At 49.7% G+C, this 27745-nt stretch overlaps 1 protein-coding gene across 2 annotated transcripts in view; it reads right to left on the minus strand.

The window, feature by feature from the left end:
• Gad1 (glutamate decarboxylase 1) overlaps nt 1-27745 on the minus strand; it is a 38340-nt gene that overhangs the window by 9279 nt on the left and 1316 nt on the right. For both annotated transcript variants that reach the window (XM_021639257.2, XM_021639258.2), the window contains exons 2-12: nt 27093-27235; nt 23944-24006; nt 18834-18992; nt 17423-17665; nt 12500-12590; nt 5878-5990; nt 4340-4455; nt 4176-4255; nt 3888-3942; nt 1970-2086; nt 722-786 (exon numbers count right to left, since the gene is read on the minus strand). In XM_021639257.2, coding sequence (XP_021494932.1) covers nt 722-786; nt 1970-2086; nt 3888-3942; nt 4176-4255; nt 4340-4455; nt 5878-5990; nt 12500-12590; nt 17423-17665; nt 18834-18992; nt 23944-24006; nt 27093-27171 — 1181 coding nt within the window. In that variant the 5' untranslated portion in view covers nt 27172-27235. The remainder of the gene's footprint in view (nt 1-721; nt 787-1969; nt 2087-3887; nt 3943-4175; nt 4256-4339; nt 4456-5877; nt 5991-12499; nt 12591-17422; nt 17666-18833; nt 18993-23943; nt 24007-27092; nt 27236-27745) is intronic.

Below are 27745 nucleotides of genomic sequence, written 5' to 3' on the forward strand. Positions count from 1 at the left end.
CATCTCTATTTAGCATATTTCCCTCCAAATCACAGGCTTTTCTATTTCATCTTGAACAAGCTAATCTCATGTTTGATGATGGCTTTCAAGACAGAGAGGAGGAGGCAGACACAGTAGTGGCTACAGAATCCAGAGTCACTGTTAATGTTCTGATGAGCTCCCCCCGGCCCAGTTTTCTTACTGGCCTGCTCTTCACCTCTTCCACCTTGCTTCACGCCCACTGTCCTCAACACTGCCAAGAGTCGTCTCCTAGGGCCTTTGTTTTGATCGTGACCTCCACCTGGAATATTCTTTTCTGCACCTTTGCTTCCTGTTTCTCTTTTGTCCTTGCTACTGAGGTAAGTCAGGGGGACTGTATTAGTCATCAGGTACCTTACTGAGGAAGAAGGGCTGAATCAATGACCTCCCTGTCCCTCTCACTGTTCTTTCCTATTTCCTAGGCACCTGCAGTTGTGAACTCACTGAGGACTCATTTGACTAGGAAATAAACCATGTAGTAAACACTAAAAGAACAAAACAAAGCAAAACAAACAAACAAACAAACAAACAAACAAACAAACAAACCAGGAAAGCTAAAGTTCGCCTAGTTGTATTGCAGTCCAAGACTGAAAATTGAAACTTGGGAGTTAAGGCTGACATCAGGGCTGGAGGAGGAAGGACCAAGCTGTGTATTGTAGTATCTGACGCAGGAGGTGAAGGAGGGCTGCCAAGCCCAGCGTACCTTTCTATGCCGCTGAGTTTGTGGCGGTGCTTCCGGGACATGAGCAGCCCACCACCCCAGGCAGCCTGCAACGACAGAAGAGAGACAAGAGGGGCCGAGATGCTGAAAAGCCTAAGACCGAGATGGGTGTGGCTTTAAATAAATAAATCCACACCGACAGTTTTAGTAGCAGAGGCTGTGTGGACCAAGAAGAGTCAAAGGCCCAAAGTGCTGTGAGGGGCCAGAAATTCTATTCTCTGGACCAACACAATTGTTTGCATGGCCCCAGGAGCCACTGTTTAGAAGGCAGGCACAACTACCCGTTTCTTCCAAACAAGTCCTGGTAAACTCATTAGGCACCAGCCCCTGTTGGGCTTGGAGACCCCGGGAAGGTCCAGTCATAGGAGACACGGCTGTGGGAACCATGACACAGGTTTTACTGGAGAGCCTGGCGTGGCGTGCAACACAGCACAGCCTTTGTTAGCCAGTTAGTCAACAGGGAGGCAGATTTTCCTATTATTTATAAGAAATTACATCCAAGCCGGGAACAGTGGTGCACGCCAGTAATCCCAGCACTCAGGGAGGCAGAGGCAGGCGCATCTCTGTGAGTTCGAGGCCAGCCTGGTCTACAGAGTGAGTTCCAGGACAGCCGGGGCTACACAGAGTAACAATGTTTTGAGAAAAAAAAAACAACAAAAAAACAAAAAACAAAAAAACAAAAAACAAAAAGAAAGAAAATTACATCCAGTAAGAGAGAGAACAAAGGCTCCAATCACCTACGTGGGAGCTCATATTTGCTGTGCTGGGAAGCTTTGGGACTGCTTTCATAGCTGCCCATGTCTGCTGTGTACTTCCTGTATTTCCTGCATGCAGCAAAAGGCATTTTTCTTAGATATGTTACAAGGGGGGGGGACGCAGGCAGGTGGCTAGTGTTTGCACTCAGGGCCACTTTCTGCAGGTTAGGTCATCTTTCTCTCTCTCTCTGAAATCAGCTCTATTTTACTTTGCATCCATTCACCCAAATAAAGCAACTACTCCTCATAGCAGATTCTAGGAGAAGCCACAGAACAAAACTACTGGCCAGTAAGGGCCCGGGATAAATCCCAGAGGGTGGCCAGGTTCTGTGGCAGATACTCTTCACAGATGGTTGGCTGAAGAGTAGGGCAGAGCAGGAGCAAATGCATGGAGGAAGGGCCAGAGAGGGAGTTCAGAGCAGCTGGAGGCAAAGCTTAAAGCAGTGCAGGGCTGTGACCGAATGAGGACACTTACATCGACATGCAGCCAGAGGTTGTATTTCTCACATATGTCTGCAATCTCCTGTATCGGATCAAAAGCTCCATAAACAGTTGTGCCTGCAGTTGCGTTGACGTAGAGAGGAACATAGCCCTATGAGGTGAAAGAGATGGCTGATTAGTGCTTTACACTTTTTTTATATATGTGTTTGTTTGTTTGTTCATTTGGGTGTGTGTGGGTGTGTTTTGGTGCCCTCAGGGCACAGAAGACAATCTCAGGTGGCCCAGGGCTGGAGTTACAGGTGTTATAAACCTGTGTCTGACTCAGGGGAAGAGTGGTATGGCCTCTTAACTGCTGAGCCACCTCCCCAGTTCCCTTGTTTGTGCTCTTTAACCTTTGCCCATCTGCTCATTTCCATGGGAAAGAGAAGGCAACAATATTCACTTCTAACAGGGAGCCAAACTGCTGTGGGTCAGAGGCCACAGCTAGAAATACTCTTTGTTGTTTGTTCTTTCATTCATCCAACAGGGAGGTTGTGTTGTTTCTTCTGAGTGACCTTTACTTGCTAGATCTTTTGGTGTTGGGAACAAGTAGATACAGAGTTCTAAACATGATGGATTTAAAATTAACTAATAAAAATGTATATAAAATGTATCATAGTGGTATGTTATATGACAAAAAACAAAGGGAAAATTAATAAGTATCTGGAGTGATGGGCAGGCTTTCACCCAAACATCTGGACGCTGACCTCTGTGGGAGCCATGTTGTTCTAAGTGATTTGATAACATAATTAAATTCAAACTTTGTTTGATTTAAAAAAAAAAAAAGAGGTGGATTCAAGCACTGGACATTAACTCAGTTGGCAAGGCACTGGCCTTGAAAACTTGAGGACCTGAGTTCAAGCCTCAGAGCTCATACTTAAAAAGCTAAGCGCGTTGGTGCATGCTTGTAATCTCAGAACCGGGTAAGTGGAGACAGGCAGATCCCTGAGGCTTGCTGATTGGCCAACCCAACCTACCCTGTGAGTCTCAGGCCAGGGAAAGACCTTGTCTCAAACAAATGATGCAGTACCTAGGGCTCACGGCCCCTGGTTTCCATACACATATGCGCGCACACACACACACACACACACACACACACAAACACACGCACGCACGCGCGCACCCACATAATAACAGAAGGCCTATAAGTATGAGTGCTGAAACACCGATTCATGGTGATCGTGAAGATATTGACATGGAAAAAAGGAAGGCAAAAAAAAAAAAGAGTGAAAAGAGCTAGGAGAAGCTGGGGAGATCAGGGAGTTTCGGAGAGTTTGGGGGGGTCAGCCCTTGGCCAGTAAACCTCCATCCCTTCCTCTGTTGAGGCCCCAGAAAACAGTGGCAAGCAGAAAGGAAAGTCACCAAACGCCAGCGTGAGGGTCACTGTCCTGGACGCTACATGGCAGGGCTTTGCAGGTGCAACTGCTCTGGGGAATTGCTTTGTCTAGTAGAGTTTGCTGGGCTGGCTTTGCCAAGCACCATGAACCATCTGCTGGGCACAGAAGCGCTTCGCCAATCAGAGTCCCAAGATAACATGGTACTTATTAAAATGAGACTATATCTAATAAGAAACAGACAAAAAGTTCAATTTGGCTGATTTTTTTTTTTCTGAATCCCCGGTAGTTGACTTATTGAAGAACATCAAAGTAATGACATCATTTTTCAGACCACACACACACACACACACACACACACACACACACACACATACAATGTATGTATGTCTTGTAGACTCAGCTTTGAAGCCAAATCTTTTTTATAAGTTGGAAATAAATGAATATCTGAGATAGGAATCTTAGAAATATAATAAAATTATCCTATTATGAAAATTTTTCATTGCAGAGGTCAGAAACAAATCATTTTTTTAAAAAACGATATTCACTGGTGTTTCACTTATACCAAATCATACACACCTTTTGCTTTGCTTCAATAATTTTTGCCTCTAAATCAGCCGGAATTATCTTCCCCCTGTAATTATTATGAAAAGAGAGAAATTAAAATAAAGAATCAACAAGATTACACAAGGAAAAAAACTCCTTTTTCATCAGCAGCAAAAAAGTAATTTTTAATTGGATATTTTCAACAGACCATTAGCAGCTTGGCACACTGTACTGAGCCAGTCCTTAAGCACAATGAAACAAATTTAACAGATGAGCACATTTAATACATCAAGAACCTAACGCTCCCTTCACCCTGCCTACCTTTCATTGCACTTTATCAGGATCACGTTGTCGGTTCCAAAGCCAAGCGCAGCCCCTGCTTTCTTTATGGAATAGTGACTCTACAAGGAATGGAGGCCTGAGGTTAGAAGTTACATCGTCCCTTGGGAAACACCACACTCCGAAAGCCAGAGTCCCCCACTCACATGTTCCGAGGTGAAGAGAACCAGTTTGGGCACGGCCGCCATGCCCTTGGTCTTAACTTCCGGGAAGTATTTGTAGCGAGCCGCCATGATGCTGTACATGTTGGATATGGCTCCTCCTGTCAACATGCAGACACAGCAAAAGGTTGTTGTTGGGGGCGGGGGCTCTGTCGAACTCTTGATGCAAAGTTTGAGCTGATATTTCAAGACGTCAGGAAGGGAAAGGGCAGCATCCCAAAAGCTTCTCTGCTCTCCTTACTCCTAAGGACTTCCCTCTGGACCCTTTGCCCTGAGGCTTGAGGTGGTTGCTTATTTCCAAAGCTATGCAGCCCATTTTGCTGGAGATGATTCAATGCCTACCCAAAACCTATAGAACCAAAGAGGCTGTGGTAGCGGCTGCAAAAACATGGTAAGTCACCGCCTCCCAGCTTCTGTCTCGTGTGTAATCTGCCTACTGAACAAAGCTGAATAAGCTCGCCGAGTTCAGAAAGACAGAGAAAGAGAATAATGGAGCTTGCAGAAAGAAAGAGTCCATCTCTTGGCTACCAGCTTGGATACTCTCTTCAGAGAATAGCCCAGCTGAGTTTGGGAGTCTAGGAGAGGTCTAAGCTTGTTTAAACAGACACCAAACTCACCCATGTCCCTCTAAATAAAGATACAAAAAGAAAGGAGGTAACTAAGTCTAGCCAACATAAACTAGTCACTTTTGCCTGAGAATGAAATAGACAAATCTGTGGTCTGCTTGAACTGCCTGGACAAGTGTATTCTTTTTTTTTTTTTTTTTTTTTTTTTTTTTTATCAGTTACATTTTATTAACTCTGTATCCCAGCCGTGTCCCGATCCCTCATTCCCTCCCAGTTCCTCCCTCCCTCCCTCATCTCCACTGTGCCCCTTTCCAAGTCCACTGATAGGGGGAACCTCCTCCCCATTCATCTGATCCTGTTTTATCAGGTATCTTCAGGACTGGCTCCAAAGCCCTCCTCTGTGGCCTAACAGGACTGCTCCTCCCTTCGGGGGTGGGGAGACCAAAGAGCCAGTCATTGAGTTCCTGTTAGAAATAGTCCCTGTTCCCCTGACAAGTGTATTCTTACTTCTTCTTTTCCCCTGAATGCAATCACACTGCTTCCAGCACCAGCTATAACTGCTTCTTACCCCAAGAACAGCAGTCTTTACTCTAAAGATTTTTATAGTATCTACTTTGAGTTAGAGACTAAAGTTGATACAATATTTGGGCTGAAGTCAGTTAATTGATGGTCCGAGTCACTGATCCCTCATGCTAAGAGTCACAGCAGCTCTTAGCATGACCCAGACACAGCCATGGTTAGTTAGTTCATAGGGTGGTAGCATTCTTGGCAGCCTTCCTCCTGACAAAGACGGGGAGGCAGAGGTGAAGGTCAGCGACCATAACATAAGCATATATGCAAATGTTGTAATGACACCGACTAATTTCTCTAATTGACATTTGTTAGTCCTCTTAATAAAGAACAGCAGGATCTACATGGGCCGTGTTGAGGGCAATCAGTTACAGGTAAGAAACCCACCGGGAGAAAATATCCCATCGCCATCTTTACTTGACCATCCAACGATCTCCCTCATCTTCTTCAGTGTTATCTGTTCCATGAGAACAAACACGGGTGCAATTTCATACGTGAACCTGGAGCGGCGACGAAAGGAAGAAGGAACGGAAAGAAATAAGCCTTTATTCGACGAACACAGTTCAGCAGTTGTAGCTGGGCACCAAAAACGGACACTCAAAATCCCTAAAACGATTTGTTTCCTGAAACTACGTGTCCGCCAGTCCTGAGGTGTGAAAAAGCAGCCTGGGCCACCAAGAGAGGTGGTGGAAAGTCTGCTGTGAGCTATTTCACCAGCAAAAGAGGGCCTCGCCTGTCTCAGGTCTGGTTCACCCAGAGGCAAGGACTCACCACGACAATTTGTAGTGCAAATGCTGATTTGAATAACTGCATTTTAGCTCCTACTTACAATTTTTTTTTTTTTTTTTAAGAAGGGCTGTCAGTTTCACGCTTACAGGCAGGGCTAAAGTCTATCTTTCAGAAACAATGTAACCATCCGAAAGCTGACTGCGAACATAGTTGGGAATATTGACCGTGTTTTAGAGATCTTAATGTAATCGTCTGCGTGTTCTTTCTTCTAATAATCCCTAAGGAATACTATGTATCTATGACTCTCTGGAGTCAATATCTGTCAAAAATAATTAGAAGTGATGATTTTCTAATTACAAATTATAACTAAGAAGAGGACAGTCAACTTGCATGCATGAGCATCAGCTATCCTGGCAGGTCTCATGTGTCTCCCAACAGACAGATGCAAATGAAGCAAGCCATGTTCTTTCTAAAAGAAGTTCAAAGCGGCATCACTGTACGGTAGGACAGTCACTGCAGTGAGATCGGATACTAAGCAGGGTCCAAGAGAAGTCAAGAAAGACCATCCACTGAGTCCCAAGACAGAATCTGTTTACTAAACTCTGAGGCTCTTTTTCTTGTTTTGCCTTAAATTTCTTAAGCTTTAGTGTCTGTAGGCTGAGCCAAGACCATCCTAGCTGAAAAAGAGATGCCTAGATGGACCCAGCCAAGTGATACAGAAGGCATTGTCATCATTTCGGGGTTTGGGGTTGAATGCCAATGCCAAAGACTAATGAGAATCTTGCTTAATGATTTAGAAAAGCTATTTGCAAGAATGAGATAACCATTGCTTTACGTAAAAACACAGGTGATGCCAACACGCTTTAATCAGGAAGGGGAAAAAAAGCAGTCACATTAATCATGTGGCAATACAAGCAGACGAAGAAGACCCAAGAGGATCCTGAGGATACATCTGGTGGGAGGAGAAGAAGGATTTTTTTTTTTTTTTTCAAAAGGAACATGTCCATTCCTTGGAGGTCCCCTGAGATTTTGGAAGGAAGACCCTTGGAAGACTTGTGTTCAGTTACCATCACCTCTGGAGGTCACACTCATGCTTTGGCTGTGCTCTGAGCCCCATCACCGTAGCAACCAACACTCCCTCATGTCTGATGGCCTGATAAAGGAAGAAGAAGAGAAGGGTTCCTGGTTTAGCCTGAGACGCTGAGTGTAGCAAGAGGCAAGCTCACGGGTTGCATCTCCACATTACTGAGCAAATGTATTATCTACAGTTCCACAGCAGTTCCACAGTTGCAAATGTTGGGATGGCCAAAATGTTCACGTGGTGAAGAGGTCCTAGTGGTAGTTTGTGTGCCTGGATCTCACAATATCAAATAACAATAAGAAATCTCTGTAGGTCAAGGAAAGGAACAGTGGAAACACACACCACAATACCAAAACTACCCAAAGGGACTGGATGAAAGCCGAGTTAGAGGCAAATCAGTATTAGAAGCTCAGGTAGGAACTATATGAGTGTGTGAAACAAAAAAACCACAGCTTGATGTGTGTTGCAGGATAGGATCAGCTTAGCCCTCACATTCCACGTATCAGTCTTCCTTGGTAAGGACCAGGAACTTGGCCCTTCCCTTCATGGCAAGAGTCTAGAGCTCCATCAGGAGTCTAACTGGTCTCATGTGTTTCTGAGTCCTTATCTATGTTAGGTATGTGGTTCCCAAGCTTCCTTTCAGTTCTGTTCACCAGACACAGAGAGGCTGTTCTGTGCCTCACAGCCCCTATTTTCGGAGGAGACAGATGTGATGATTCAGTTCCCAAGCTTGAGATGGAAGCTACTAGGGTAAATCCAGCATTTGCTCCTGGACCTAGGTGCACCTTGTTTGAGGGTCTCTGCCTTTCACTGAGGGACCAGTTTTCTCACAGCTGCTACTATACTGACTCTCAAACTTAGTCATTACATCCTTCCCCTCCTAGCAGCTGGGAGAAACCTTTTGGAAGAGAAGAGCTGTGTGTGCCTAGGACAAGTACACATTTGCAAAAGTTTCTCTGGATGCTTACTGGTCATGGCTGTTGATTCATAATCTGACAAATGGGCCAATGAGAAGTTTTGTTGAAGACACCTCTGACTCTGCCTATCCATTTTGGGTCATATTTCTGATTATAGTGAGAGGGGTTTTCCCATAGCTGTATCTTTATGAAAGGCTTTGAAGCTTACCCTAGATCAGTAGCTCTTGACTTAATTGGATCACAGAGCCCTTTAGGAATCCTAGGAAGACTATAGCCCCCTATCTCCAGGTAAAAGGCATGGATATGCACATTATTTTGTGTGCAATTGTAAGAAACTCCTCCTTTTACAACCCGGACCGCAGGTTAGGAACCCCTTCCTTAAATGACAGGTAAAAGATGGAGGCAAGAGATCAAAGGTCAATGCAGATCCAGGAGAAACTGATGGGGTGCTGAAGTCAAAGTTCATGGTTACATTTCAGGATCCGAGATCGGGAAAGTAGCACCGCCAAAGGTCTTGGGCTACAGCGTAAAAACGCGGTTTGGAAGTAAGGATTTAAAAGAGCAGGATGGGGGGAAGCTGAGGGAGGACCCTGAATGGGGAGATAGGTCGGCCCCTTGACAGTCCACCTCTCCTTGTCGGTGAGATGTACTCAGAGTTAAAGTAAACGACTGTCAAGACGCTGTTGCTGTGATAGTGTTGCCTGCCAGTCATTAACCGTATTGGCTGTCTTTTCCTTCACTACAGTCTTTTCAGAGTGACAGATTTCTCTTTTGCTTCCTTACACGTAGTCAGGGGGCTGGCTATGGCCGAACAATCATTATGGAAAGTGTCTTGTGTGGCTTCTGAGGTTCCTTAGCAGTAATGCTACGTTCCTGCTTGCCCTGATTCCTTCCCTCCCTTTTTTTCTCAGCCCCTCACCAATCATACCCTCTTGTTTCCCTGAGTTTTGAAACAGAAAGTAAGGGCTTGGACCCCAGCAGTCAGCACTGTAGCTGAGAGCTTCGTGGTCTAATATGAACCAGAAAGGCACAAAGAAACCTGTGAGTTTTGCTATCTTTGAGGCTGAGGACTTTAATGAAAGACTCTTGCACGATGGCTGCTGTCATAGTCCTTTTAGACTTCACCTTGCTACAGATGTGGCAGGTGACATAAGAAAGATACTGAAGGGAAACTTGGGGAGATGTTCTTCTGTCCAGAGATGGCAAGAGTTAGAAGCACGAGCCAGAAGGCTCTGTGTGCCTACCTATCCTGGGGGTATGGGTGTCTTAGGATGTAGCCATTGCTAGATCTTCAGAACCTCTCAGTAGGGATGACATCATTGCTCCTGCTTTTCCTGAGGAAGCTCAGAGGAACACTGAGATGTGTCAGATCTCAGTTGTTAGTTTCAGGGTCAGAAAAATGGGATCTCCAGGACAAATGAGGACTGATCGTGGAGGGTTCTGCTCCAACAGCTTGCCCTTCCACGTATGATGACTGAAAACTCCACAGGAAATTTCTCCAGTGTGATTTCCATAAAAATAAAGCAATGGATGCATGAGACCCACAAGCTCACGGCGAAGGGGTGAGGCAGATCTTGCTGTTGAAATCACGCATTACATCAGGCGCTGTTGCTCACACAGCCTGCACAGTTGTTCTGGGTGGACTCGCTTTAGAAGAGGACAGGGGTACATGCCCACAACAGCTACATAGCGACAGAGGTTTTGTTGTGGCCTGCTCATTCCTTCCCTGGGGGAGCAGCTCCCAGAACTGCACGCACAAGCTGATATAAAAGCATGGACACGGACGTTCTTTCTCTGCTAGCCAGTCAGAGGCCCTGCTTTGCCACCTGAACGAAGATATTGGATCATTCTTTGAAAGGACTTTTCAGAAGATGGTAGTTACACTCTTTCACTAGTACTACCCAAACTCAATGGATGTGCGGTCTGGGGAGGGGGAGAGCAAATCAGTAGTTAAATCATGACTGGCCAGAATAAGACTGGCCAGTCCTTGCCAGTCCTGCCCAGGCTCACTTGGAATGGTGTTCCTAGCTGAAGAAGGAACTGTCACAAGGGAGCAAATGCTACCCGAGCACCTGCGACGCTGTCACATGCCATGATTTTCAAGGGCTCCTGGCTGAGGAGGCTGCCTAGAGAACAGTTATCACTTCCCCACACAACGCCTGTCTCCAGAGCTGACAGGAACTCTCTCACTATTTTAAATAACCTTCTCTATCGATCTGTTGGGATCGAATCATATTTTACAAATACCTCCTGTTCAGCGGAGAGGCAATTGCTATGTGTCATTTAGCTAGCTTGGCCTTGACCTCAGATGGCTGGGACATATTTTAGTGCCTCGTAGCTCAGCTGAGCTAAAGGAAGTGCAAAGGATTTTGTTTTTATTAATATAGACCAAAAGGGGGAAAAATCTATGAGAGTTTGCTGGTTCAAGAAAAGCTTCCCCCACCACTCCCTGACACAGGGTTTCTCTGTATAGCCTTGGCTGCTCTGGACTTGCTTTGTAGACCATGTTGTCCTCGAACTTACAGAGAACCACCTGCCTCTCTGCCTTCCCGAGTGCTGGGATTACTGCACCCAGCTAAGAAAAGCTTTTAGGAGAAGACCTAGTCATAAATGGCTAAAAGGGGTGGACTCTTTACTCACCTTGATATTGGCTATACACATTAGAAACTACAGCCGGAGGCCTGCAGAACACATATTTAAAGACGCTCAGTGAATGCGGTACCTATGTAACTATGGGCATGGGGGGGGTAGTTCAGGGAAGATCAAACCTGTGGCCTTAAAGATGCTCGCTGAGTGATCTCTCACTGAGTCATATCCCCAGCCCAGTTTCACACACACACACACACACACACACACACACACACACACCCCTTACTCTGCTTTTCCCACTTCCTAAATTGCTGGGTTAAAACAAAGACTGCATTTTCTAGTTTAAGTTGTCTGAACTTCCAAATGTAGTTTTATTATTTTGGGTCACAGTGTTAGGCAGCCTTGGGGTACACATGAGCCATTTTTAGCTTAAAGATGCCCTCTTGGCCTTGTGGCTGGCCACGGCTCCCCTGAACTTGAACAACCAGCTCCCTGTCTGCTCTCACATAGCCCTTTTCACAATCCCACTCATTCACCTAAGTTTTTTCATAATCTACTTTGCCACAGACTTGAAGAGTGAGTGGGGGCCTGAATGCATGTTTAGCACGCTGTAGGCCTGGGTTTGGTCACTGGTGTGACAGAATAATTAACAAATGACAAATAACTAGCTTCTCAACATTGCAGCAGTGACAGATACCCCTGTGGTTCCTATGCAGTTATTATTAAATTATTGTAATAAATTTGCTTCATGAATTTCCTTCAGATACTTTAATTGAATGCTATACCATTGCCTGAATGTATTGATGGTGGTACAACACTGTAATTAATGTTGAGGGAAAGGATGATCATCCTTAAGCTATGATGACACTCCATATCTTGTGATATATTCTGATCCCCAGAAATAACATATACACATACAGAAATATCTGGGGAGATTGCTAAGACTATACAGGTTGTACTTACACCTTGAAAATCTTAGAATAAGTTTTTTACAAATTTAAAAGAGTTCAGAAATAAATTAAAGTATTGTCTACATAAGTAAGTTGAGGTTTTCAAAGTGTAACTCAGTTATTTTGACATGAATTCATGCTATATCGGCAGTAGGTGGAATGTTGTTATAGAATTTTTAGTTAATCAATAAGTTGAACAAACTGATTTGTGGCTAATAATAAGTTGACTAGGGAGGAAATTCTACCTAGGTAAGTACCGATGTGCTTGGATGGGAAAGGAAACCAAAATCACAGCTGAAAGAACAACCTTTTAAGATGGACATTCAGGTCAGGAGCACTGGAGCATGCCTGCAATCCCAGTACTCGGGAGGCAGAGGCAGGCAGATCTCTGTGAGTTTGAGGCTAGTCTGGTCTACAGAGTGAGTTCCAGGACAGCCAAGGCTGCACAGAGAAACCCTGTCTCAAAAACGCCAAAAACCCAAACCCAACAAACAAAAAATGTACCCTCAGAGAAAGAAAAAATCTGTTACACAATTTCACGCAGAAATTTCAAAGCTAGTTACCATTTTTCATGAGCATGCTCTTATTACATTATTCAAGAATAGTTTCTCACCTTGGGGCCACTGTAAAAGATTTTGTGAGAAAAACGAACTATGGGAGAACAGAACCATTAGAGTTGAACTTTTTAACAACAAGTCATATACATCATGTATGCTTCCAGGAAAAGAATCCACGAGACTTACATATTGGTGTTGGCGGTTGATGTCAGCCATTCGCCGGCTAAACCAATGATGTCCAAACCAGTAGAAAGCTGGTTGAAGAATCGAGGGTGACCTAGAGAGCAAACAGGGAAGCAGTAAGGCAAAGCCAGACTTTTTAAGCTCTCTTCAAAGCAAAAGAGCTGCCGTCCATGGATGCGATTTCCATCCTGTGGTCTGACAGAGTTCTCCAAGGGTTCTGGAGAAGGATGACGAGGGAGACCAACAACAGCACCAATGATGCCCTCAGATGTCTGTGTTTCTAAGGCAGCATGCATTTAAATTAAAAAGTTGAAAATTGGGGCTGGAACAATGGCTCAGTGGTTAAGAACACTGGTTGTTCTTCCAGAGGTCATGGGTTCCATCTTTAGCACCCACGTGGTGGCTTAAAACCATCTGTAACTTTATCCCAGGTGATCTGACGCCCTCTTCTGGCTTCTGTGAATACTGCATGTTTGTGGTACACAGGTGTATGCAAGCGTACCATACGCAGGCAAAACATCCATCCATATAAATTAATAAAATAAAAAACATACACGCAAATATTGAGAATCATGAACTGAAGCATGATGTACAATATCTTATTTGTCGACTTTCAGCTGAGCTCGTCTGTCACACTTATTTATCTTCAGTTATGAGACATTTACCAGTGTGGTAAATGTTTGTGTTCTTGGCACTTGTTGGGGGCAGAGGCAGAGGACTGTGAGTTCAAGGCCAGCCTAGATTACAGAGTAAGACCCCTTCTTAACTCCCTACTGACGGATGTGGTAGTTCCTTTTTTTTTTTTTTTTTAAATTTCCATTGCATCTTTTAGTTCAATATCCCAGAGATTTTTAGTACCAAGTTTAGGGGCTGGAGAAATGATTCAGTGGCTAAAAGTACTGTCTGCTCTTCCAAAGGACCCGGGTTCAATTCTCAGCACCCACATAGCAGCTCACAACGCACATGAAATAAAATTTTTAAAAAATATTTTCAAGAAAAGGGCCAACTTGAGATTGGATAATGAAGAAGAGGCTGTAGACCTCAGAGTTTTGTGGCTCAAACCCAGCCTGGGGGAAGTTTCCAGTCAGACCTGACACAGAGACCAACCATCACTCTCTGGAGCTGAGCTGACCCGCATCTCCTCTAGGAGGAGGCAGATTGGTCTTCACTCAGTTACTGAGCACAGAAACATGTATATTCTGTGACTCAGAAGTTCCGTGCAGCCTGCGGTGTGCTAACTTAGGGCTTTTGCCAAGTTTTTGCTAACTTGATGTTCACCAAAGACTCAACTCCCCATCAGCAGGCTTGGCTCAGCTGTCATGAGGGAATCACCACGACAGATTATCTAGGGAATGTGTGACACATAGAGGATGGTGTTGTGGAGATTTGCTGACCGCTATGTTTCCGGTAAAAACCGCCTTCGTCTGTGAATAACTGTCAGAGCTAGTGTTTGAATGGCCCTCATCTAATTCAGGCAACACTAATTGGACTTGGTAGATTATTTAAAAAAAATTAAAAAGACAACATGAAGATAAGAGGGAGGGGGTGTTAGGGGAGCCACAGAGAGTGGGAGGGGGAGTTAGGGTGTATGTAATCAAGGTACATTGCATACAGGTATGGATTGTCAAATGATAAAAGTCGAAAGAAATACTTCCATTGAAATCGATTCAAGTATATCACCGTGCCCATTTGCCAACTTTAAAAACCAGTTCTTTCATTCTGGGCTGGTGCTGGGTTGTAAATAAGCTCAATCACACTTTACCTGATACTGCGGGAAAGCCACCACAGCGTGGCAGGATGCATGAACACAGACCGAGACTGACAGAAAGTGAAGCGTCTGGCCGCTGAGGTAAAGCACAGAATCCCCAAAGGCCGTTTATCGGATGGCTGCAGCATCTGCCTCCAGGAGCCTCTAACAGAGCTCCCGCTGAGCAGCAACCTCGTTTAGATGTCAGTTTTCTCTTCCCTCCCTTCCCATATTTTGCTCTCTCTTATACTTTTTTCCTAGATAGGTCTTATTGTGTAGCCCAGACTATCCTCAAACTGGGGGTCTTCTTGACGTCACCTTCTAAGTACTGGCTTTCTCAGCAGGCTCCACCAGGTCCAAACCCAGATTTGGATTTTCATCGTGACAGACAGGACACTGAGCAATGCACAGTTTTATGTCAAGTAGGGAGAGAAAGCTGTTTCAAAGTAAGTTTTTCCAACACGCAAACTGCAAGGAAGAAAGAGATGAAGGAAGAAGTCTATTGAATAAGAAGTGTGTAAGCCAGCCGTGATGTGCAGGAACTTACCTGGGCCCTGATTCAAGAGAACTGAAACAACATGCTACAAAAGCACTTATATATTCACACAGCAATCGAATATTTCATAGTACTAAGAAATATTTTTTGAAGCTAGAACACTGACATGATTTTTTTTTTTTTTTAAGTGCATGATGGTGCAGCTATGTGTTGATGCAATAATATTCTGTTTGGGACTTGCTCCCATACCATGCAGAGAAGGGGTCAGGGTGAAATGACATCAGCAGGAGTTGGCCAGAGTTACAGCTGGGTGCTGGGTGCATGGGGTTCATTATACAATCCTACTTTGGTATAAATTCAAAATTTCCATAATGAGAAGTTAAAAAAAAAGGAACAAGCGCAGCAATCCGTTGAGTGGCTGCTCTGATTGAAGGCTGCCTGGCCTCTGCGACAGCTTCACAGAAAATCGGTACATGCTGGGCCCTTTGTTAACTCATAGGGCAATTCCAAATGCCACCGTATCTCTTCCTGGGCTGTACCTGGAACATTATGTTTTCGTTATTAAAACTCAATTCATTACTTTGGCTGTTGACGCACGATGGATGGGTGTCAGGTTTAGTCTACCGTCTGAATGGATTCTCCAAATTACAGGCCAGCAACCAGGAGCTGGCTTTTGACACGGCGGCAATGGGTGTCCTTCAGCCAGGGCTGACGCTGTGAAGGGCAGCAGGAAGTTCCACACGGTGTGGGAGACTCTGTGCTCTGTAAATGCAGATGTCTGCCCTGGAAGCTGCTGAGCTGACCGGAAGTGTATGGCCTCAGACTACGCATCTCAGTGGCCTCACACGAGAAACTAATGATATGCTTTCTCCGACCACAGGCATGAGATGCTATCATGGCAAAATTATGTGTTTTGTTTGAGAGACATTTTGTGCTTTAGCGGATGGGTGATGGGTAGGTAGATAGATAGATAGATAGATAGATAGATAGATAGATAGATAGACAGATAGAGCTCCTAACGCAGAGAGAGTGTATAGAACAAAGTGATGAAACCCAAAACATTGGCCAAAGCAAGTCAAGCTGAAACACAGGGAATTCACTTCCCTTTTCAGCCGACCCAACAACACTGCTTCTTCTCGTCAGGAATGGGTTAGCCATCAGACCGATCAGGTCGTAGTGGAGCTGAGCTGATGAGTGCTTTCTTTCACAAACAACATAGGCTTTGTGCTCATGAGTGAGTCTGCTCTATCCAGTGATTTTAAAAATGAAACTATACTGGGGCCAGTGGTGCTGGCTGACCTCAACGGCTACTTGGAATCCCTTACTTAAAAGCTTCTTTGGTTAACCTCATTAGGTCATTAGAGCAGTCTGCTTCTGACAGCCACAACCTTGCTTTGATGCCACCAGTCTCCCTCATCTTCATCTTCAGTCTCTTCTCTAGGGGTTTAGATGGTGATGGGAAATGAAGATAGACAGAGAAAGAACAATGACATGCCGTTCCTTGCCCTGGAGCTTCCCACCTGTGATGGCAACTGTGCCAAGGACCCCCAATCCCCAAAGACCTGTCGGCCTAAAGGCCCAGTAAAGCCAGGCTGGGAGGGGAAGAGAGGAACCAGGCAAAGAAACTGTTCTTTATTTTGGAGCTAAGAAATAGCTCAGACGGAAGTTTAAAACATTGTTGAACTTGGGGCGATTGAAGAGTAGCCACTTGAGCCAGGATTGCTGATTAGAGTGGACTTGAGGACGAGGGGAAGAGAGGCCAGTCTCCAAGGGGGAACTAGGTCTTGGTGACTCATTTGGAATACAATATAAGAGGAGAGAGATGAGAGGGACACACACACACACACACACACACACACACACGGGGGGGGGGAAGACTGAGTCTTTGGTGTATTCTTCAAAAAGATGAACTCAGGTCTCACTCTCTTGTTCCTGTGACTGTGACTCTCCCTGGCAATAGGGTCTTTGCAAATAAAAACAAGTTTGCCAAGGTCATTCTGGATCAGGGGTAGTCCTTAATCCAAAGGAGGGGGGTGTCCTTTCGTGAAGAGAAAGTGTGGACAAACATTTACAGGGAAGAGGGAAAGGCTGAGGCTCTATTGAATATCTACAAGCTAAGGAGTGCCAAGAAAAGTGCCCACGAGCATAAGAAACCACACAGCAAGGCTTGGTCTTCTCCAAGAGCCTTCAAAGAAATCATGGCCAGGTTGACACCTTGATTTTGAAGGCTCAGCCTCTCAAGCTGTGAAAGAATAAATCCCCATTTATTCTTTCACAGGCTTGTAAGGCTTGTAGTAACAAGCCTTAGAAGAGGATTCCAGAAGACAGGGAAATAGGCCAGTTCCTCAGTGCAAGTGACAGGTGAAGGAGGTAGGATTCTCCAGAATGAAAAGGAACGAGACAGACCCAAGAAAAGTCAAAGAGATGGGTCACTCTGCTCTGTTCAGGTTACGAACAGCTAAAGCAAAACTGAACGATGAAACTATCACCATCTATCTGTACCTTTTTTAGTTTTAAAAGAAACGATGAGTTTTTGCCAGGTCTGCTCCTGACATCGTGGCCCAGGTGACCTCGTGGTCACTGAGCAGCTGGTATCCTCGCTCACCAGGATGGGGTCTCTTCAGTATGAGGTGCTTATGCTCCCAACCAGCTAGGTAGAATGAAGGGTCAACCGGTCTCTTACCTGTCCGGACCCCATACTTCAGGGTGTCTCTACAGTCAACCAGGATCTGCTCTAGAGACTCGGGGTGGTCCGACAGCTCCAGGTTAAAGCCCTCCATGCCTTCCAGTAACTGGTGTGGGTGGTGGAAGTCCAGCACCTTGGTGGAGCGATCAAACGTCTTGCGGACATAGTTGAGAAGTATGTCCACCACCTCCAGCAGGAACTGCACAGTTTGCTCCTCTCCGTTCTTAGCTGGGAGCAGATCTAAGCAGAGAGGGGAAGCCAAAGAGTGATTACCAATCTCCCTCTTTCCTGGGTTTCCTGGGTCGGCCTCCGGAACGGCTCAGTGCTTTCCAGAACGTGGCTCTGCACTGGGATTTGGACTGTCAGCCCTGGAAGGGTGCATGCTCGCCCACGGACATTTGATGCACCCCTTGGGCTTCACACACTTCCTGGTAGTCAGGCCTGCTCATATAAGGGAGGAGTGGAACGCTGGGAGAAACCTGGAGCAGCTGACCCTGGCAGCTGTCCATTTGCTGAATGGACACCTGGGAGGAACACGATGTGAAGCACGGCCTCCCGGGGACCAGGTGTCCCTGTGCATCTGGCGGCATGGTGTTTATGATTTGCTTGATCTGTGGGTGGCACAGGGTGGGGCTGCTGTGGGTATAGGCTCCAGAAGGTGACAGAGGGGACCCCTATCTTCCTATTGACTTCATCCTTGGGGGCCTACATTATTTTTAGGTGTATGGAGGTGACTTGGGCTCTAGGCTCTGTAGAGAAGAATTAGAAAAGGGGGTGAGCAGGAAGTAGAAGAGATGTCGGGAGCCCTTGAGCGAAGTTTCCGGGATAATACAAGAGTAGGCTGTGTGGCCATCTACAGCATGACTGTTTGTGGCAGTTTAATGCAACTGTGGTTTTCTGAGAGCTACGGGGAAAGGACCTGTGAGCCACTCAGGAGAGCCTAGGAAAGCACCTCCTAGGGTCTGCACTGCAGAGCTAGCAGGAACTAGCGGAGGATCTTCAAAGGGCAATGAGTCTCCCATCTTTAGCCACCAGTCCCAGACATACAGCTTCTCAGTGAGCGGGCTGGGGGTTTGTGGGTGGTAATCTTGGAGGATAAATGCTAATAAGAGAAACATTCAATTTTTCTGATCATGAGATTCCTTTAGATGCTGAGATTCCGTGAGTCCCTGTTTGTCTCTGAGCGTGTCTTCATTTGCAGACATCCCTGCCCCGAATCTACCTTCTGAAACAACAGGGACCTGAGCAGGAGGGAAGGTGGGAGTCTGTTCCATGCAAACATCAGAAAAGCAGTTTCATGAGCGTTTGCAAATAGTAACGGCATCTCTTGGAGAAAAGTAACATTTCAGGAGGGAAAAAAAAATCAAGACCAACGGGCTGGGCTGGGTGGGACCAGGGGAGGGACCACCTTGAGCAAAGAGGTTGGAGAAGTCGGTCTCTGTGCGCCTGAAGCGGGCGCTGGAGTCGCTGTTTTCACAGGACAGCAGGTTCTTGGAGGACTGCCTCTCCCTGAAGGCGCTCACTAGACGGCTCTTCTCTTCCAGGCTGTTGGTCCTTTGCAAGAAGCCTAGAGTGAAAGAAGCTGGGTCAGACAATCTGGGAACTACTCAGCCACCAGGCCAGCTGCCCCACCCGGCTGACCCTCCGAGCAGGGCTCTCACTTCTGCTGAGAAGAGAAGCCACTGAGAGTCTGTGCTTTATATGCGGTGACTCTGAACTGCTTGCCTTGGGGGGGTGGGGGAGACTGTGTCAAGCGTCGTCAGTGGCACCGGCCCAGTCATGCAAGAGAGGAGAGCAGCAAGTGAGCTCCGTCTCCTCTCTGAACGTGACAGCAAAGTCAGAATTAAGTTGACTGGACAGCTTCCACTCCAGTAAGCCGCTCCAGGATGGGGTTTGGAAGGAAGGGACCCAGAGCGGATGCTGCCAGCACTGGGTTGGTGTGCTGTTGAAGCAGAGGGATGAGGACAGAAGAGGGAGGAGGGTGAAAACCAACAGAAGGGAAAAGGGAGAGGACAGTGGCGGTAGGGGGGGGGGAAGAGGACAGCCAAAGGGAAGGGAAGACAGCAGAGAGAAGGGAGTGAAGACAACAGAAGGAGCCGGATGAGGCAGTAGGAGGATGAGCGCAGCAGAGGGAGGGAAGATACAGTCCTGAAAGTTAAGGAATGTGTCTTTTTCTGGCACCAGGTAAAAACATCACAGCTATAATATTGTTTGGCTCAAATATGCAGCGCAGCTTTTCCTGAGCTGTCCTTCTCCACCGATAAAAGCATTGGAGAAAAAGACAAGAAAGCCTCCACATCTCCTGGCTTTGACATGGACTCAGCTCTAAGCACTCAAGGAGCCCTTGCAGAAGAGCTGTTTGTTATTCACTTAGAATGAGACAGACGAGGTGAGACCAATCTCCCATCATCCAGAAGCTTGTCTGGCAGCTGGCCACCTCCCGTTACAGCTCTTCAAGAAGCACACTGAAATGAACTCTAAGCTCAGGGCTTCACTGCCCTCATCAGCTACCCCCTAGAAGGAGGAGAAATCTCTTTTACCCATGCTGTACAGTGCAAACACCCCTAGTGGCACTCCAGGAAATAGGGTTCAACTCAATTTGGAGCATGCTCCCTTTCCCTGATCCTGTACCCCACTTTTTCCTCAGCATTACCTTCTCCAACAGCCTCACTTCTAGGCCCAAAGGCAGCCTAGTAAAGAGAGGAGAACACAATTTTTCTTGGTGACCCCAAAGCTGTCTTTGTAGAAACCAAGATCCTTGAGACATCACAGTGATCTGAAGTCCCGAGCCGGGAGGCAGCACTCATTTGCTAGAGGAATATAGTGTCCTGGCCCGTGGTACTGTTCTCTTTGTTCAGAACAATGGATAGAGTATGTCTGCCTGAAGAAACCAAATCCATGCTACCCAATGAAGGGTGGCCCTGTCCATCTGAGGCCTCCCCTGGCACCTCTACCATTTGCCCAGGCTTCTGGCTCATTCCTGAGAAATTCCTCATCTTCCCACGTTTGCACCCCCTTTGGAAGCCAGAGGCCTAGGAGGACCTCGGATTCGGCTTTAGATATGCTCGGCCCAGATGGTTTTCACACAGGCTCATCCAGAGGTGTCTTGATGAGATAGGGAGACACTGCTTTAGATCTGCATCCCAGTTGGGGCCACCTTTTCTGTAACACAGGATCCCAGTTTTATTTTTCATGGAGCACATTCACACTGCGTTGCAAATTGTGTTTAAAGCGCTGGGATAATCATGTTAACCTTCCCCCTCAAAGCTGGGGATTACTGAAGTGAATGTTTCCTATACAGTGTTGTTTCTTTCACTTTACTCCGGGAAATGTTGTTGTTGTTGTCTTTTAATATTGAGATCCTTTAAAATGATCCAAGCTCCTCTTGGCTCAGAGAGGCCCTGCAAGGAGCTATTTGCTTCTCCAAGAATGATGAGGTGGAGGATGCTAGGTGAAAGCTTTAACAAGAGTCTGACTAGCAAGAGGTCCTGGCTAGGGGGTACCTGAAACTTCTCTGTATTCTTTCTTGCTCTGCTCCCCAGCCACCAGCATTTAGCACTGGCCTGTGAGTAACTGTCCCAGGAGAGAGAGAGCTTGAAGCTGTGTGGGTTCGAGTCATAGTCGGCCAGGGACCCACCTCAAAGGAAGATGATCAGCATCCTCGGAGGACTTCCCCTCCGGACTGGTGGGTGTTCCTCATTCTCATTCCCCAACTCAAAGGCAGGGGCCCCACTGAGCTGTGTGGAACCAGGAAGCACCTTGACTCCAGACAGTTGGCAAGTAAAGCTCCAAGCTAGGTGTGGCATAAAGACACATGGTCACTGGGCACAGGGATGCTGAAGCCTGGCACCAAAGCCAGTCTGGGAAAGGGGCGACCTTTTCCTTTTTATGGGCATACAGCATATTAACTGATAGCCTACAACAAGAAACCAGAGATACGGCGCGCCTGAGGTATCACTGTCTTGAAATTAGGCGATTGATTAGAAACTTAGACGTATGTGTGGGGGGCCTATATGAGCAGCGAGTGCTGGGCCTCTACGGAGGTAAATGATGGAGGACCAAGGACACGCTGGGGAGCTGGCAGAGCCCAGCGCTTCCACATGCTTGCCACTTCTATCTAGGTCATGCCCCCACGCCTACAGCCACTCTCCAGATCTTGGCAGAACCCTGGGTTTCTTCCATCCGATTGCTCTCCCAGGGGACTCTGCCTCTAGAGCTCAGAGTATAATAGGGCTACCCATGGCCATCCTTGCAGCTTCACTCCCCGGGGTTAGAAGAAGCCGGGTAGGGGGATGGCTGAGAGCTGAGTCAAAGCAAGACACGCAGATGCTTAGGGGATGGTCCAGGGTGATAAATTCCAAGGTAGAAAGATTCTATTGGGTCCTTGGCTGTCAAGCCAACCTTGTTAGGTTGTTAGGTCAAGAAGGTGAAAACCATTTTAGGGAAGGGTAATTTTCCAACAGTACTGAGCCTTCCTGTCACTCAGGTTGTGACTTCCTTCCTTCCTTCCTTTCTCTTTCTTTCTTTCTTTCTTTCTTTCTTTCTTTCTTTCTTTCTTTCTTTCTTTCTTTCTTTCTTTCTTTCTTTCTGTGTGTAAACAGGGAGGAATCTCTTTAACAGCCCCCACTCCCACACCAATGCCTTATGGCAGTGGTTGTCAGAGGAAGTGGAAAATGTAATGACAATTTAGAGCCCCAACTCTGGTCTCAACGAAGCCCTAACTTTATCCTGGCCCCTTTCCCTTTCAGGATATCAGGTCTTGTCTCCAAAAAGAGCATCTGAACATTCTCTTCTGAGGACCAGTAGTAGCAAGACCAGCAGGAGGCAGGATGAGGACCGTGCCTTCACACCCTCACTCCCCAAGGGAGCCCCTGAGAAAAGTGGCCTTCATCTGGAACCTGTCCCTGTCCTCAGCATCCCTTGGCCCAGGCAGACCCCAGGGTCCTTCCATTCTGCTTGATACCGGGTTGCAGGGCTGCAGGACAATGACAGCAGCAGAAGGCCAGAGCCACCGGCGGCGGCAAAAGGGACCAGGCAGGAAACGGACCATTAAGCCAGGAATGGCTGGGTGGGAGTGGGAAGAGGCTATTAATAGAACAAAGCTCGGAGCTGTCAAAGGGACCAGCATAGAGACTGCTTCCGGTGTTGCCCACCAGTTTTGAGCTCTGGGGGGTTGGGTCGTATGGCCACAGGGCTAACCTTTTCCTGAAAATGCGCTAAGTCTCGCTAGGTCTTCGCCACCGTAAAGGCTGGGTTCCCGGATCCGGAGCCCCAGAGAGGCAAGGAGGACGCTTGCGCGGCCAAACACTATTTCCCAAGCCCCTCAATCACCGCTCTCCCCACTGATTCCCACAGCCCAGGGACCAGGGGGATGGGGGGAGATGGGAGGTGGGTGGGAAGGTCAGGCGTCAGCAGCACCCATTTTCCTCGGGCCCCCTGCGCCTCCCCGGGCTGGGGCGGGCTCTGAGCCCCGCGCCCGCCCCGCTCGGCCGCTATCTCGCGCGCAGCAGCTGACGGATGACTCTTTAATAAGACCCTCGTTAATCTTCCCCCCTCCTCTCCGCCCCCTGCCCGGGGACACCCGTATTTTCTGGCCCGATAAGGCTAGAGAATTTTAGACAGTGAAATGTAGTCAGGAAGGCCAACTCCTCATTGTTCAGCCGGAGCCACTCAGCTGTGTCCCTTCGAACAAATCTCCCCCCTTTTTTTCCTTCTTTAAAAAAAATTTTGCATCCCTTGGGCGTTTTCATTTCAGCCCCTCCCTCTCGTTCGTTCCTTTTCCCCTCTTGCTCTCGGATCTGTTTTCCTTCTCTGCTGGCAAATCGAGCTGGACAACACCCCCCCCCAACACTCTCTCCCCCCCCCCCGACCCCCTCTCAGCTCCCCTCCCGCACCCTCACCCCCCTTTCCCTTCTTTCCGCTGCCGTCCAAGACCTGCCGGGCAAAGCATCTTAGCCCGCCTGCCTGCACCTCCCGGCCACCCAGGGCTTCAGGCAACCCTTTTTCCTTCGTGCCCTCCCTCAAAGCCCCCAAGAACGAAATCTCAATCGCGGTGACAATTAGGTGCAAACGCCTCAGGCTGCGGAAGCCACTTTCAATCGGGGGATGGGGAGTGGGGTGGGTGACCACAAAGGGTTGGTCACGGCCTTGATGGGTTATCGCGCCTTTGCTCTGCTCGCGGGGAAAACCAAACTGGGTCGCTATTTCGATGAGATTTGACAGATCCGGGGGCTGGAACGCGCTAGTCCGAGCAGCCCGGCGCCAACGAGGTCGCCCTGGCTGCCGCTTGGGGGTGCTGTAGCCCGGCTTCCGAGGCCATGCTGGGAGAACGCGTCCCCGCACCCAGGAGAGGACCCCGTAGGGCCGAGGCCTCCGGGGGACCTCCTCCGCTGGGCGCTGCGACCAGAAAGTAGCCCGAACACCAGACCCACGGGGCAGGGTGGCCCTCCGGATGCCGGACGCGCCTCCAAACCCACTGGCACGTTTGCCGTTCCGCCCCCGAGGGCCCGTCCACTCACCGCAGATCTTCAGGCCCAGTTTTCGGGTGCATCCGTGGGCTACGCCACACCAAGTGTCATACGCTAGGAGCAGAGAGACGGGGGGAGGGCGTTAGTGAGGGTTCAGACCACCGGGGAACCGACCAGGGGACAAAGGTTCCCGCGAGGGCGGTGGGGGTCCTCCCCGGGAGGGCCTCGCGAAGAGCTCTGCCGGGGAAGGAGCGGGGGGGGGGGGGGGGCGACCTGCATCTTGAGTCCCGAGAGTCTTCCCGTCTGAGGTTGACTTCGGGTACTGAACTCACAGACGCGGACCCCGCTCCCAGGCGGTCTCCGCCGGGGCAAAGGCTAAGCCCAGGCACAAAGATCTAGCAGGCCTTGGCGCCCAAACGCCAGGCCCAGGCCCCAGGCCTCGGCCAGGCGCTCAGATAGGGAACATAGAAGCACCTGGGACCCAAACGTCTCATCATTTCTTGGCGGGTCTCCAGCCGAGTGGCAGCTTAAAATAAACTGGCATGAAATGGGGTCGCGGAAGAGTTCAGGAATTAATTGGGTGAAAAATAGTATTTGACTAGATGATCGGACTCGCATGGCTGCCCCGGTCGTGCTGGGGAGGAGAGGAGACAATGGTGCGCCAGCCGCCCTGTCCCCAGCCCACCCTCCCCGCCCCACCCCCTCGGCAGCCGCCTCCTAATTAACCCTTCCTTCCGACCCCTCAAGTCTGAAGCAGGCCGATGCAGGCACCTTTCCTCCGGGTCTGAACCACCCGCGCCAGGACTTTGCCCTTTTTATTTTTATTATTATTATTTTTAAACCAGGCTGTTCTCAGGGCGCTCTGGTCCACCGCTCTTCCGCGTTAACCCCCAGCAGAGACCGCAAAGAGGCGGCCTACTTGCGGTCCCCAGGAGCCTTCCTCTAGACTCGTGGGGTGGGCCCGGGGAGAAATCCCCTCCGCATCCCTTCAAGCGAGGCGCCTCCCATCCCCCACCCAGCCCGGCCCGCTCCTCGGGCGGTGCGCTGAGCCCAGTTCCAACCATTAAACCCCGGGCTCAACAGAGCCCCAGAAGGGAGAAGAAACGGCCTGACGTCGTGAGATGGGATGGGATTCCACTAACAGACAGTGGTTAGGGTGCGACAGCGGCACCCTAACCACAGTGCCCGAAGCCTAAAGCTCGGCCTCCACCCCGTGTCTGGGCTTTCTCTTTAAACACCATTTCAGCTCATCCCCGAAAGGACCCGCGAACCACCACGCAGGAGCGCAGCTCCAAGACTCAGGTGACAGGAGCATTCCGGCTCAGAGAGGCTAGAGTTTCCCCCAAGGTCACTTGGCCCGAGGCTGGCCGTTCAGAAACACCCCGGCGCCCGCGCCCCCAAGCGAGGAGGAGGAGAGATGGGGCGAGGGCCCCTTTGTGGTGGGTGGGTGGGTGGAGTTGAGAACACCTTTTCCGACAGCCCGCGGGGGTGGGGGTGGGGTGCTGGCTTACGGTGTGTAGGTGTGCACGGGAGCAGGCAGGAGGCCTTCCCGGAGACCCTGAAGGGGCCGGGACCCCCAGCAGGCTGGGCGGGCGGGGGTGTGTCCTCCGGGAAGGGTGGAAAGTGGACAGCAAGGGACCCGTTCTCCCGGGCTCTCCAGGGAAGGGTAGGTGCTCCCGTGGGGGGCGGGGGCAGGGTGGGGTCCTTAGCTCTCGGGCCTCCCTTTTAGGTGGTTTCCACGCCAGGGTGGACTCAGACCGTAGCCTCGGCCTCGGCGGAGGCTGGAGGGTGAGGACTGGGGTGATCTGGCAGGATGTGGGGGTGCCTGTGGGGGTGGGGTGGGGGGTGGCCCCCAACCTTGCAGGAGAGGGGCCAACGGAGTGTGTTGGAGGATAAAGACTGGAGTGAGATGGGGGGGGGGAAGAAATCTACCCAGGTCGGATCTACAGACAAAAGGGGCCCAGGCCTCGAGCGCTGCCGGGCCAGCTCCCACCGCAGGCCCCGCCGCCAGGACCTGGCCTGGCTCACGTGCCGCCGGCAGCTCGGACGACTCTCCCGAGCCCGGCTTTGTTGTGCGGATAATTGTCGCCTGCCTGCGTGCTGGAAGAGGGGGCCTGCTAAGGGGACTGCGAGGTAGCCCGAGGACTTAGGGCCCCCCGCCTCGGAGTCTGCACCAAGAAACCGAAGGAGGGCTTTCCTGCCGGGTCCCTGGCCCTGGCGTTGATGGAAACAATCGTTTTCACGGGATTACAGTTAGTGCCATAAACACGCAGCCCTAGGCGCACTGGACCACGCTGATCTCCGCCAGCTCCTCCTCTGGAGAGATGCTGGGGCTGGAGCTGTCTGGAGCCCATAGATTTTGGGGGGGAGAGGGGTGGGGAAAGACTTCACCCCAACATGAAAAAAAAAAAAAGGACAAACAAATCCCTTGTCTCCAGCCCTCTGGGTCGGGTTGGAGAGCCGGTCTCTCCAACACTTGTCACCTGCTGACAGGTCCTCGGCCGGGAAGAGGCAGAGGGCCGCTTCCGCCTCACGCCTGGCGAGCCGTTTCTCCCCCTAGCTAGTCCCGCACCTCTTGCCACCTCCCGCGCCCCTTTTTGTCTCTAAGATGTAATTAATTGAATCTCAAGCAGTTTCGTGCACCTCTCACGCCCCTGGCTTCGCCCTCGCTCGTCAATAGCTAGACGCGAATTTGGAGCAATTAGGGACCCGGAGTTTTCTAAAAGCTGCAATTAACGTCGAAATTTCCCCTGATTATGGACTGGGTAGAAAGCGCCTGGGGGCGGGGGAGGGGAGGGAGGGGAGGTCAGGCCTGAGCTCAAACCCAGAGCTGGAAAACTGTTCCCGCGGGGACTCCGGGCTCCTCACACCGCCCCCCTGCTCTGACCCCTGTTGTCCCGTCAGACAAAACCACAACAACAACACAGCGCCCCGCGCGCCTCCACCAGCCGCCGGAGCCCCAGGGATCGGTCTGGCGGGGCCCCGGCGAGGCGCCCTCTCTTCGCTGTCCCGGAGGGCAACCTGGAGTCCCTGGCAGCCAAATGACCTCTAAGCAGGAACCCGGGCTGGGGCCCCGCTGCTTTCCCAGCCTCCATCACCTCCGCGCTCTCCCCCGGCGCTGCGAGCGCGCAGCGTCCCGCAGTCCCAGCGCCCCCACCCCCGCTGCAGTCCACTGAATAGGGAACTAGGGCAGGACCTACTTGTGGGGCGCAGGTTGGTACTATTAGGATCGGCTCCCGCGTTCGAGGAGGCTGCGGACGAAGGGGCGGAGGAAGCCATCAGCCCGGCGCTCCTGGGGTCGCTCCAGTTCAGGGGTCCTCTGCGGCTTGGGCGCAGGCACAGGCTGCAAACAGAAGGGAGAGCTGTGCCAGGGGGGTTCCTGGGTCCTGCGAGCCGGGGCGCAGAGGTCTGGGAGACGGAAGGGAGACCAAGGGCAGCGAGCTGGGTCCTGGTTGCGCGGTCGGTGGGAGGGGGTGGGGAGGCGCTCGCCAGCTCGGGGACCAGGGCGCAGCCACGGTAGCCCCGGGCGCCTCTCAAGTCAGAAGGCGCAACGGGGCTCCCCGAGGGAGGCTGAGAGCTGAGGGGCGCCGGAGGCGCGTGCAGGGCGCGAGGGGTGGGGCGAGGACAGGGCTGGGAGCACTAGGGAGCACTCCTCAGGCGAATTCCAGCCGAGCCGAGACAAGCCCCATTGGGCTCCCGGCAGCCTGGCGGACGGGCAGAGTGGGGGAGGGCGCGCGGGGCGGGCACGTCTGGTTCGGTGTCTGGTTCCCGTTGTTGTGTCTGGCTATTTCCTTGGAAAGAAGGTGGCTCGGAGCGCCGAGGACAGGGACTTTGGTGAGGCAAGGTGAGAGAA

Source organism: Meriones unguiculatus, chromosome 8 (assembly GCF_030254825.1).
Source record: "Meriones unguiculatus strain TT.TT164.6M chromosome 8, Bangor_MerUng_6.1, whole genome shotgun sequence".
In the NCBI taxonomy this organism is placed as follows: Eukaryota; Metazoa; Chordata; class Mammalia; order Rodentia; family Muridae; genus Meriones; species Meriones unguiculatus.